The sequence below is a fragment of the Columba livia genome, chromosome W (genome assembly GCF_036013475.1).
Source record: "Columba livia isolate bColLiv1 breed racing homer chromosome W, bColLiv1.pat.W.v2, whole genome shotgun sequence".
Taxonomy (NCBI): domain Eukaryota; kingdom Metazoa; phylum Chordata; class Aves; order Columbiformes; family Columbidae; genus Columba; species Columba livia.
The window spans coordinates 17,394,831-17,406,991 of record NC_088641.1 but is presented as its reverse complement, the minus strand read 5'-3'; the positions used below and the strand labels follow the sequence as shown (position 1 = coordinate 17,406,991).

The 12,161-nt window shown below is 39.4% G+C and overlaps 1 protein-coding gene across 1 annotated transcript in view; it reads right to left on the bottom strand.

Moving 5' to 3' along the window:
- Positions 1 to 12,161, bottom strand: part of LOC135577223 (rapamycin-insensitive companion of mTOR-like) — a 106,140-nt gene that overhangs the window by 67,052 nt on the left and 26,927 nt on the right. Inside the window, 4 exon segments of the mRNA XM_065045116.1 lie at positions 1,258 to 1,325; positions 4,042 to 4,109; positions 4,378 to 4,547; positions 5,511 to 5,637. Of these exon segments, the coding sequence (XP_064901188.1) occupies positions 1,258 to 1,325; positions 4,042 to 4,109; positions 4,378 to 4,547; positions 5,511 to 5,637 (433 nt within the window).

The following is a 12,161-nucleotide window of genomic DNA, read 5'->3' as shown; positions in this document are numbered from 1 at the left end:
TTAAAAAAGAAAGCAAATAGTCTTACAAAGCAAAAGCCTTTCTATACAGTCTGAATCTTTCCTAAGTGCAGTCTGTAAAAATCCTAATCAAAATTTTGTTAAATGGTCATATCAACTGATCTAGTTTATTTGCAAGACATTGTCTTGACTAAAAGAACAAGCAGTCCCTGAGGCAACATCTTCATTTTAGATATTGTAATATTGCAGAGAAAGGATTCAGAAAAATGCGAAAACATACTTTTTCAATTTAGAAATGTCTTCTACATGAAAAATCCCAAACTATATCCATACTGTAATTATAGCACTTGGTAAAAGCAAATGCTAATGAAACTATTATGTTGATATCTCTTTGCAAATAGATTTCTTATTTACAATGGAAGAACAATCTTAAAGGGAAATTCTTATGATATGATGCTATTTTCAACATTCTCTCTCCCATCAAAAGTCAAGAAGTACCATGAAGGTACAACTTATATGGCATTCTATAGTTAAAAAAGCACCCCAAAACTGTGTCTTATCAGTAGAGTTAGTCAAACAAAACTATGTATGAGTCCTCCAAGTTAATAATATCAAAACATATCTTTGTAACATTGTAGGAAGGTGTCCTGGTTTCAGCTGGAACGGGGTTTTCTTCTTAGTAGCTGGTACAGTGCTGTGTTTTGCATTTAATATGCGAATAATGTTGATAGTACACTGATGGTTTTAGTTGTTGCTAAGCAGTCAAGGACTTTTCAGCTTCCCATGCTCTGCTAATGAGTAGGTGCACAAGAAGCTAGGAGCGGGCATAGCCAGGACAGCTGACCCAAACTGGCCAAAGGGATATTCTACACTATATAACATCATGATCAGTATATAAACTGGGGGAGTTGGTTGGTGGTGGGACGATCACTACTCAGGGATGGGCTGAGTGTCAGGCATGGGTGGTGAGCAACTACATTGTGCATCACTAATTTTATATATTCTTTTATCATCATTATTTTTATTTTCCTTTACTGTCCAAATTAACTGTCTTTATGTCAACCCACAAGTTTTTTTTTCAATTCTCTTCCCCATCCCACCTTGGCGGGGGAAGGGGTGTGAGCAAGCAGCTGCATGGCACTTGGTTGCCAGCTGGGGTTAAACCACAACAGAAGGTATTGATAGAAATTAGACAGATCAAGAGACACAGATTATGTGCTTAAATAAACCACTCTTTTACACTACAAAGTAAAAGTCCCCTTTCAATCATCCAACTTCAAACAAATAGAAAAATCTTACCTGCCCATGATCGAAATGCTGCCACTATTCCCATTTTACTAGCTAGGAACCGTGCTTCTCTGTCCTCTCTGTTATTAAAATAACAAATATCAAAATACACAGTTAATTACTGTGAAACAAACAGTGTTACTAACATATCAAGTAAAAAGTAGTTAACTGAAATTTTAGATGGACGACAAAATCCAGTGTAAGAAAAATCTGTTATATAGATATGTCTATGTGTTGGGACATGGCTAATAGAGAAGGGGCATGGCTCTATTGATCCGTTGTATCAGGAGAATTTTGTTCTAAGTTAGCATGAGTAGGCCTCAGTTAGCATGAGTTTGGTGCAGTATAAGTGGAAAAGTACTGAGCGGTCGCTCTCTGGTTAGCTGAGCGTCTAAGATAAACAAGCTGGGGAATTATCTCTAGCAGGGTGAGAAGGTTGCATTCCAGAGAAACCACAAGAAGGTTGAGCTCATTATGTATACTATCCAATCAATAGAAGACGAGTAGGCATAATTATTGTATACTATCCAATTAATAGATGACGAGTATGCATAATTATTGTAAGTCTTATATAAACCAGCTTAGTGCATCAATAAAGTTGAGGTATGCTTATCACTCATATTGGGTCGACCGCATTCCTTCCTCCGTCCGCTCGGGTCTGGAACTCTGATGGAATTTTTCTCTCGGCATCTATGTGCGTATATGTGCACACACACACAAAGATTAGAATTTTTAAAGTATTGTTACTTTTCCTTTTTCGGTGGAGGTTCCACAGTAGGAGGATCACATCAAAAGTAAACTCCTATATTGGGTCAGATGATTCACTCTGAAGTCTCCACCAACAGTAAGACTACAGCAGGGGTCACTTGGACACTGACTGAGTTACACAGACTTAAGTGTCTATTGTCATTTGATAATAATAATAATAATAATAATAATAATAATAATAATAAATAAAATAAGAACAAAACAAAAAAACAAACACACAACAACCTGAATAATTCAAGTTGGAATAATCTCAGGAGGTCTCTAGTCCAAACTCCTGTAGAAAGAAGTTGTCAGCTCTGAGACCAGACCAGGTTATACGCAGGGCTTTATCCAGTTGGGTCATAGCATCACAGTATCACAGTATGTTTGGGATTGGAAGGGACCTCAAAAGATCATCTAGTCCAATCCCCCTGCTGGAGCAGGAACGCCTAGGTGAGGTCGCACAGGAAAATGTCCAGGTGGGTTTTGAATGTCTCCAGAGAAGGAGACTCCACAAACCCCCTGGGCAGCCTGTTCCAGTGCTCTGTCACCCTCACTGAGAAGAAGTTTCTTCTCAAATTTAAGTGGAACCTGTTGTGTTCCAGCTTGATCCCATTACCCCTTGTCCTATCATTGTTTGCCACCGAGAAGAGCCTGGCTCCATCCTTGTGGCACTCACCCTTTATATATTTATAAACATTAATAAGGTCTCCTCAGTCTCCTCCAAACTAAAGAGACCCAGCTCCCTCAGCCTTTCTTCATAAGGGAGGTGCTCCAATCCCTTAATCATCTTTGTTGCCCTACGCTGGACCCTCTCCAGCAGTTCCCTGTCCTTCTTGAACTGAGGGGCCCAGAACTGGACACAATATTCCAGATGGGGTCTCACCAGGGTGGAGTAGAGGGGAAGGAGGACCTCTCTCAACCTACTAACCACCCCCCTTGTAATACACCCCAGGATGCCATTGGCCTTCCTGGCCACAAGGGCACAGTGCTGGCTCTTGGTCAGCCTGTTGTCCACCAGGACCCCCAGGTCCCTTTCCCCTACACTGCTCTCTAATATTTAATTTCCCAACCTATACTGGAACCTGGGGTTGTTCCTGCCCAGATGCAGGACTCTACACTTTCCCTTGTTAAATTTCATTAGGTTATTCCCCACTCAACTCTCCAGCCTGTCCAGGTCCTGCTGGATGGCAGCACAGCCTTCTGGTGTGTCAGCCACTCCTCCCAGCTTAGTGTCATCAGCAAACTTGCTGATAGTACACTCAATTCCCTTGTCCAAATCGTTAATGAATATATTGAATAATATTGGCCCCAATACTGACCCCTGAGGCACTCCACTAGATACTGGCCTCCAGCTAGACTCTGCACCATTGACTACCACTCTCTGGCTTCTCTCCTTAAGCCAGTTTGCAACCCACCTCACTACTCTATTGTCTAGACCACACCTCTTCAACTTAGCTGTGAGGATGCTGTGGGAGACTGTGTCAAAGGCTTTGCTGAAGTCAAGGTAGACCACATCCACCGCTCTGCCATCATCCATCCACCTTGTTACATTAACAAGGTCTTAGAAACTCTCAAGGATGAAGGCTGCAGTACCTCTCTGGACAGTCTGTTCCAACACTTGACTGGCCTCACAGAATTTAATTTTTTTTCGCCTGATATCAAGTTGGAACCTCTCGTTTCCATTTCTGTGGCTGACCATACAGCCACCAAACATAAAACTAGCTCAAATGCAGACTCCTCATTGTGGATGTTTAAAGGTAGATAAAATGAAACCCATACCTGAAGTAAAAAAATTATGATTGAAGATTTTTTAAGTAACAGAAATATAATGGGGGGAAGGGAAGAAGGGTAAAACTATTTTTCCCTTTTAAATCTGAAATGCTTAACAATATTTTAGGAAGTTGCATTCTAATCTGCTATCGTATTCAATTTCAAGTCTTTTAATTTTAGCTAATGGTTTTTATTTTGTCACTTTGGAAAGAAAAATAGTTTAATTCCATTACCATGAGCACAATTGATAGCATAAGTAGCAGCACTAACACTTACTTGAGTTGTCCTTCTGCTGTGTCTGGATTATGCCTGTAGTGAAAATCTGTGTAAGGAGCTAAAATTCGCTAAACAAAAGAAAGACATGCATTACTTTCATGTGATATAACAATATAACATAATATAACAATAGTTAACAGGTCTTACCCTTTCCTCAGTCCCACTGCAATCTGTCATGCTATTCCTGCTTTATAAATCATTAAGCTCTTAGCCTAAAATATTGCATTTAAACATTTTGCACTAACACAGAGGGTGAAATCTGAAGCAAAAATTAAACATTTTCATTAGTAATCTAATGTTTAACTTCTGTCACTAAAGAAGTAAAACTGAACCCACCTCTAACTCTACATCTGCTCATACATACTGTCGGGTCTTTGGATGATTAATGAGGTGCAAAACGGTAGTTATCAAAGCCTCATTTATTCGGCTTAGTTGACAATCAATCACATTTTTCAAGATGGTACTTAAACCACTCTGAAGAGCCACCACCTCGGGATTCTGAAGTGCTAAATAAAGAAAAACATGTCACTTTGGCGAGTGATAGGAAAGAAAACAACTTTAAATATGACAAACTTGTCATCTGCTTAGTAGATATATCTTTTTCTTCCTGAACACTGCTGAGGCATACAATAAAGCTTTTTATGACTGACATTAGCAATAAATTGAGATTTTTTAAATTCAATTTTCATCAAAAAAAATATTGGTCAGTCAGTCAGTCACCATTGTGCAGCAATTGCCCAGCTTATTTCCAACCAAGCTTCCATACAATAGTGTCTGGATTTCCCTGCAAAAAGGTTTTGTGCTTCACTGGACTGACATGGATGAAATATTTATACTAGAATATAAACGCATAATAGATTGTTTACTTCTTTAAAAGAGAAGTTTGTATCTTGAAAACATTGGTGAAGTTATTTCTCATTGATACAAAACTGAAAAAAAAACTTTAAAAATCAGCACCCCCACACAAGTATATATTTAGTATAAATCGCTATCAAGATAGCTTTTACATGGACACAAATACTGACTTCCAGAAGCCAGTTAAACTAAGTACTCACTTCAAAAAAATTTTAAGGAAAATGTTTTGTAGTTCTCTGAACACTTGTGTATTTGTCAGCACCTCATATATGGAACTTTCCCTGCTTCCAATCCATTACTGTTAGAAACATCAACTGCAGCAGGGAAATGTTTTTTAAGGTAACGCAAAAATTGGCAAGTCTTAAAGGAAAGTATAGTACCTGAACTTCACTTAATAGATTGAGTTTATGTTAAAGTGATTTTGTTTTCTATCAAACTAATGACTAATGAAATGGACACTAAGAACATTTAACATCTGATTCATTAGTTATTAAACAAATACCCTTAATTATTTGAATACAATGCATTTAATATGAACCCACAAAAGAGAATCTCTTAGAAGACTAATAACAACCACATCAAAATTTTTCTTAATTAGCTTTTAGTTATCTTACCTAGTTCACAGATAATGGCTATGCATGCATGAACCATTCTGTCTCTTTCTTGAAGACCATCATTTCCAGCTGCTATCAAAGAATTAGTAATAGAACTTGGGAACAATGAAGCATTCACAGTGATCATCTGCCAGAAGTGAAAGAAAAAGCCCCCTGGTTTATTCATACTATTTCTCTAAATATACTCACAGATTCACTAGTACTTTGTATCCTAGATACTACCAGACCACTCCATATATTATTTAGTTGCATCCTGCAAATCCTCAAAACACTTCCTTTTGTTCTTGAAATTCTTCATTCATCAATTTACCATTCTCTTCCTGCTTCAGTTCTTTATTTTTATATTATTTTATTATAATAGGAAAGAGTAAAAAAACAGTGACTGTTGCAGAGAGAACTACTGCTACCTTCTTCAGATTTTTTTCCAATAATTTCTTTACTGACAGAGAAGACAATCCAATAATACAGAACAGATTACAAACTATTCTAGAAGATTAGTTCATATTGCACCAGATATCTATCTTCAATACCTATTCAACTTTTTAATTAGCCAAGACTAAACTCTCTTGTTTTGTAGAGAGGTCCTTAGGCTGCTGCAGACTAGAAAAAAGGACAGTCAACAAAAGAAGCTGCTATAGTATTCGGAAGGTAACCGTAAGCAACACCCATGTATCCTCTTGTATAGTACCTGATCTTCCTAAAACTACAGTGTAATACAAGTTCATCATAAGTGATATAGCTATATGTCACAAAAGACACACACACTTTAAACATGTTAAACTTTAAAAGTTTTTAGATGTTTAGGGGATATTGAGCGTTTTTAATATCCCAATTTCATTTATTAGTAGAAAAAATGAGACATGATTGAATAAGCTAAAACAAATCACGTTCTTCCCTTTTTAAGCAGTTAGACAAAAAATCTGTTTCTCCTTAGAAATATATCTGTTTAACGTTAGAGATGTTCATGTTCCATAGTATACAGGATATGTATATTTAATTTTAGTAAACTATGAAAAAATGTGAATAGAGAGCTACTGAGACTTTGTAGTCAAAGTTTCATTTGGAGGATGGAGTAGGGTTTTTTTGCCTTTAGTGTGTGCACAGGGTCTTGCTCCTTAATTTGGTATAAGTTCTGCTTGTCCTAAACTAGCAACTGAGGATTTTGATGGCACAGTAACTCTTCAGTACTGTAAAGGAGCATTGGCTGTTAAAATCTGTTCTTCTTTTCTGTCTTAAATTTATTACAAATTGTTTATATTTTTTAATTGGAGAATGACTAACCAAGGTTTAATTTAATATCCCTTTTGTTTCCAACAAAAGCAGGCTTATCTCCATTATTTTTCCAAAATTGTTTTGTCCTATATTCATTTTAGATGTCTTACAGATAGTTATTCAAAGAGGATTACTTTTTTTCCCTCCTTCTTTGCAGAGAGTATTAAAATGAGATGACAAATATATTTGAACATTTTAACAAGTTCATTTTTAAGATGTCTTTTTGAGAAATTTCTTGTCATACACATCACCCACAAACCAGGAAGCTTTAAGATAAGACTCTAAATAAAACCCAAACTCTTCCCCACCCACACAGTCTTTCACTTTTACAATGGCATGAAGTAACAAGAATTAGCAATAGAAAAGGTGTACCAATCCACTCTACAAAATTATAAACTTTTTTTTTCTACTGACATCAACATGTACTTAAGTGTGAGGACACAAGCAGTCTCTTAAGGCTTCTTTTGCTTCGGTTTTCTTTGGTTTGAAGACACGAGAAGGAAGAATTAATTTCTTTTAATATACAATTGCAAGTATGTTAGTAGAATAAATGCAAATAATAAATACAATCCCTTTGCTTGCATTCTGCTCTACATGTTGAAATGCAATTCTAAAGACCAAGGATGGGTGATGCAAGGCTACTTACAAGCAGCTATGATGAAATAAGCAACAAAGACCCACTACCAATCTTCCAGACAGGTGGGGAGGAAGCTGCATACCATAGTCTGAGGGGAATGAAGAAGGACTTCAGGGCCTTGGGATGGTTGGTGAAAGAGTCTGGGGTGCAAGTTATTTTCTCTTCCCTCCTTTCATTTTTGGGTGATGACATGGGACAGAATAGGAGGATCCAGTCCATAAATGCTTGGCTATGAGACTGGTGCTACAGGCAGGGCTTTGGGTTCTTTGATAACGGCTGGTTTTATAAGACACCAGTCTGGACAGTAATACATGGGAAAGGTTTATCTCACAGGGGCAAAAAGATGCTGGGACAGGAATTAGCAGGGCTCATTTGGAGAGCTTTAAACTAGATTCGAAGAGGGATGGGGTTGTAGCTGGGCTTGCACCAGTGGGGCAGCACTCTAGAAATGATGAAGTCTGGGAGGCCTCCCACCCTCCTTGAGTGAAATCGGTGAGATCAGTTCGCTCCCTGAAATGCCTGTACACCAATGCGCGCAGCATGGGGAATAAGCAGGAGGAGTTAGAAACCTGTGTTCAGGCAGGAGATTATGATCTGGTGGCAATTACAGAGACATGGTGGGACAGCTCACATGACTGGAATGTGGTCATGGATGGCTATGTCCTCTTCAGGAAAGACAGGCCAGCCAGGCGAGGTGGTGGAGTTGCTTTTTACATGAGAGAGCAACTACAGTGTATTGAGTACTATCCAGAGGCGGATAAGGGTCGAGTTGAGAGACTATGGGTGAGAATTAAGAGGCAGGCTGGCAGGGGTGACACTGTTGTGGGTGTCTATTACAGGCCACCAGATCAGGCTGAGGAAGTTGATGAAGCCTTCGACAGACAGCTGAGAGCAGTCTTGCAAATACAGGTCCTGATTATTGTGGGGCATTTTACCTGACCTGATGTTCGCTGGAAGGACTACTCAGCCAGCCAGCCACAGTCCAGGAGGTTCCTCCGTTGCATTAATGATAACTTCCTGATGCAAATGGTGGATGAGACACTACACTGCCAGAGGCTATCCTGAGGAGCCCTGTACAACTGAGGCCCCAGAAGAAGTCAGGACAATGGAGGGGTTTGCCTTAGTTGATGAGGACTGGGTTAGGGAGCAATTAAGCAATCTGGACATCCATAAATCCATGGGTCCGGATGGGATGCACCTGCGGGTGCTGAGGGAGCTGGCTGAGATCATTGCTAGACCACTCTCCATCATCTTTGCCAAGTCTTGGGAAACGGGAGAGGTGCCTGAGGATTGGAGGAAAGCAAATGTCACTCCAGTCTGAAAAAAGGGCAAGAAGGAGGACCTGCGTAACTATAAACCAGTCAGCCTCACCTCCATTCCTGGGAAGGTGATGGAACAACTTATCCTTGGTGCCATCTCAAGGCATATCAAGGATAAGAGGGTCATTAGGGACAGTCAACATGGCTTCACACAGGGGAAGCCATGCTTAATCGACCTCACTGCCTTTTATGAAGACATAACAAGGTGGATAGATGATGGCAGAGCGGTGGATGTGGTCTCCCTTGATTTCAGTAAAGCATTTGACACAGTCTCCCACAGCATCCTTGCTGTTAAACTGAGGAAATGTGGTCTGGATGATCGGGTAGTGAGGTGGACTGTGAACTGGCTGAAGGAAAGAAGCCAGAGAGTCGTGGTCAGTAGGATGGAGTCCAGTTGGAGGCCAGTATCTAGTGGAGTGCCTCAAGGGTCAGTACTGGGACCAGTACTAATCAGTGACTTGGATGAGGGAATAGAGGACACTGCCAGCAAGTGGGAGGAGTGGCTGACACACCAGAAGGCTGTGCACCATCCAGCGAGACCTGGACAGGCTGGACAGTTGGGTGGGGAAAAATTTAATGAAATATAACAAGGGAAAGTGTAGAGTCTTGCATCTGGGCAGGAACAACCCCAGGTTCTAGTATAAGTTGGGGAATGACCTGTTGGAGAGTAGTGTAGGGGAAAGGGACCTGGGGGTCCTGGTGGACAGCAGGATGACCATGAGCCAGCACTGTGCCCTTGTGGCCAGGAAGGCCAATGGCATCCTGGGGTGTATTACAAGGGGGGTGGTTAGTAGGTTGAGAGAGGTTCGCCTCCCCCTCTACTCTGCCCTGGTGAGACCCCATCTGGAATATTGTGTCCAGTTCTGGGCCCCTCAGTTCAAGAAGGACAGGGAACTGCTGGAGAGAGTCCAGCGCAGGGCAACAAAAATGATTAAGGGAGTGGAGCATCTCCCTTATGAGGAAAGGTTGAGGGAGCTGGGGCTCTTTAGCTTGAAGGAGACTGAGGGGTGACCTCATTAATGTTTATAGATATGTAAAGGGTGAGTGTCACGAGGATGGAGCCAGGCTCTTCTCGGTGACAACCAATGATAAGACAAGGGGCAATGGGGGTTGTGGAGTATCCTTCTCTGGAGACGTTCAAGACCTGCCTGGACACATTCCTGTGTAACCTCATGTAGGTGTTCCTGCTCCAGCGAGGGGATTGGTCTAGATGATCTTTCGAGGTCCCTTCCAATCCCTAACATTCTGTGATTCTGTCTTTAAATATTCCTTTAAAAAAAAAAGGGGTAAGAAAAATGATGTTTCATATTATACCTCACTCGGACTTCTGCTTTGAAGATAAAACTTTCTACCTATTAAATTACTGAAAAATGGGCAAAATTAATTATATTAGATGGAGAAATACTTTCTGAAGCAGTGCTAAAGACCACACTGCTAAATTACCAAGCTCTTACTAAGAAAAGCAGAGGTGATAGTACTAAACGCTGCCCGACAGATTACAGTCAAAAGACAATATGAGCACTCAAAGTCTCAGAAACCAAGTTTAAAAAGTTCAAACTTGGTTTTCTTTTGTCTTTCTACACTACTTTAACCTGCACTGTTTTTTAAACAACTTTATCATTAAGTACCTCTTATAAATTCATAAAACAGGATTAATATTTTAAATTTTCTTCTACTCTATGAAAACAAAGAGAAGAAAGTGAGATAATTCTTTGAAGTTTTATATCTCTGCTGTTCTTACATGGGCATTTTTGGTATGAAAGATGAGCTGAAAGAATTGCATCCCTGTACAGCATGTACATTCTATGCATGTACATCCCACATACAGCATCCTTTTACAATAATGAAGAAAAAGAAGCACGTGTGATCAGCCATATGATTTTTTAAACAATTATCTTTCAGGATAATTTTTTAAGTCAAACTAATAAATTTCTCTTGCTTCCTCTTGTTTCTTTCAAGCAAGACAGAAGTCTTTGCTCAACTAGGAAATGCTCAAGAAAGCCCAGGAATACGAGGACAAATTTCTGACCCAAATAAAATCAATTCATTATAAATTAGAAGATGAAATGGAAACACATTGAAGTTATTCTGGCCCTACACTGAAGCTCTTTTCTAAACTAGAGTAGCAAAGAAATCTTATAAATTGTGACTTCCTCAAGGATCCATTCCTTTATGGTTGTATTTGTTGTTTGACCGGATGGGGTGAGTATTTAAGCTTTAAAACTCTTTTTGGCATAATTGTTAATCAAGCATATTCTGTCTTCTGTAAGAAACCAAGTGAGCTAATTTTCAGAAAAGAAATTGCACATTAAGCTTCCATATTTTCCACCTATATATGTATAATTGCTTATACACACAAAACAGATTAAATACATACAGTTCCTGTGGAACAAATCCTCCAACAACTTCAAACCTTACTTGAGTCTTTGGTAGTTGCTCAGAAGAAGAATATAAGCAAGAATAGTGAAGTCGAGTACAAAGGCAGAGTACTATACTGCCTGAAAAAAATAGCTTTAGTAACTGTTTATGCCAATTTCTCTACGATGAACTTGAAAATGCAACTACAGTTTCAAAGATCTCACATCCATGGATACACAGGACAATAACCACCACTAACTATGTCGTATTGAATATCTGAGAAAAGAACTACAGACAGCATCAACCTCTATGAATAAAGCAATAAAGCTAGAAGCATTCCTTCAACTGATCACTCCAGCGATAGCCATTTGCCTTATTTCTCAAACGGCAGAAAATCTCCCATCCTTGATTTACAGACTATACAATAGAGTTATATCACCAGATGAAACATAATAATATGGTTCATATACCTTTGAATTCATCAAATGGTAATTTTTTTCTCAAATCTTGCCCACTTTGATCTGTATCAAAGGAAAATTATTAGGTTGGTGCAAAAGGAACTGCAGTTTTTTGCACTGATGAAATTTGCAATTTGATATTGGAATACATTCTTAAATAAATGTGGATCTGTTACAAATAATTTTAATGCACATTTCTCACTTTATGTTTTTCTGCTACTGACTTATTACAGAATCACAGAATCACAGAATGTCAGGGATCGGAAGGGACCTCAAAAGATCATCCAGTCCAACCCCCCTGCCCGAGCAGGAACACCCAGATGAGGCTACACAAGAAGGAGAAGCCAGAGAAGGAGAATCCACAACCTCCCTGGGCACCCTGTTTACTTACTGTTTATTGTCTATTTTAGACTATGGAAATGATGTTAGACAAAAAGCAAATTCAAGCGAATTTATTATGTGAGTACAAAATAGGTTGTAAAGAAGCGGAGACAACTCGCAACATCAACAATACATTTGGCCCAGGAACTGCTAATGAACATACAGTGCAGTGGTGGTTAAAGAAGTTTCGCAAAGGAGACAAGAGCCTTGAAGATGAGGAGCATAG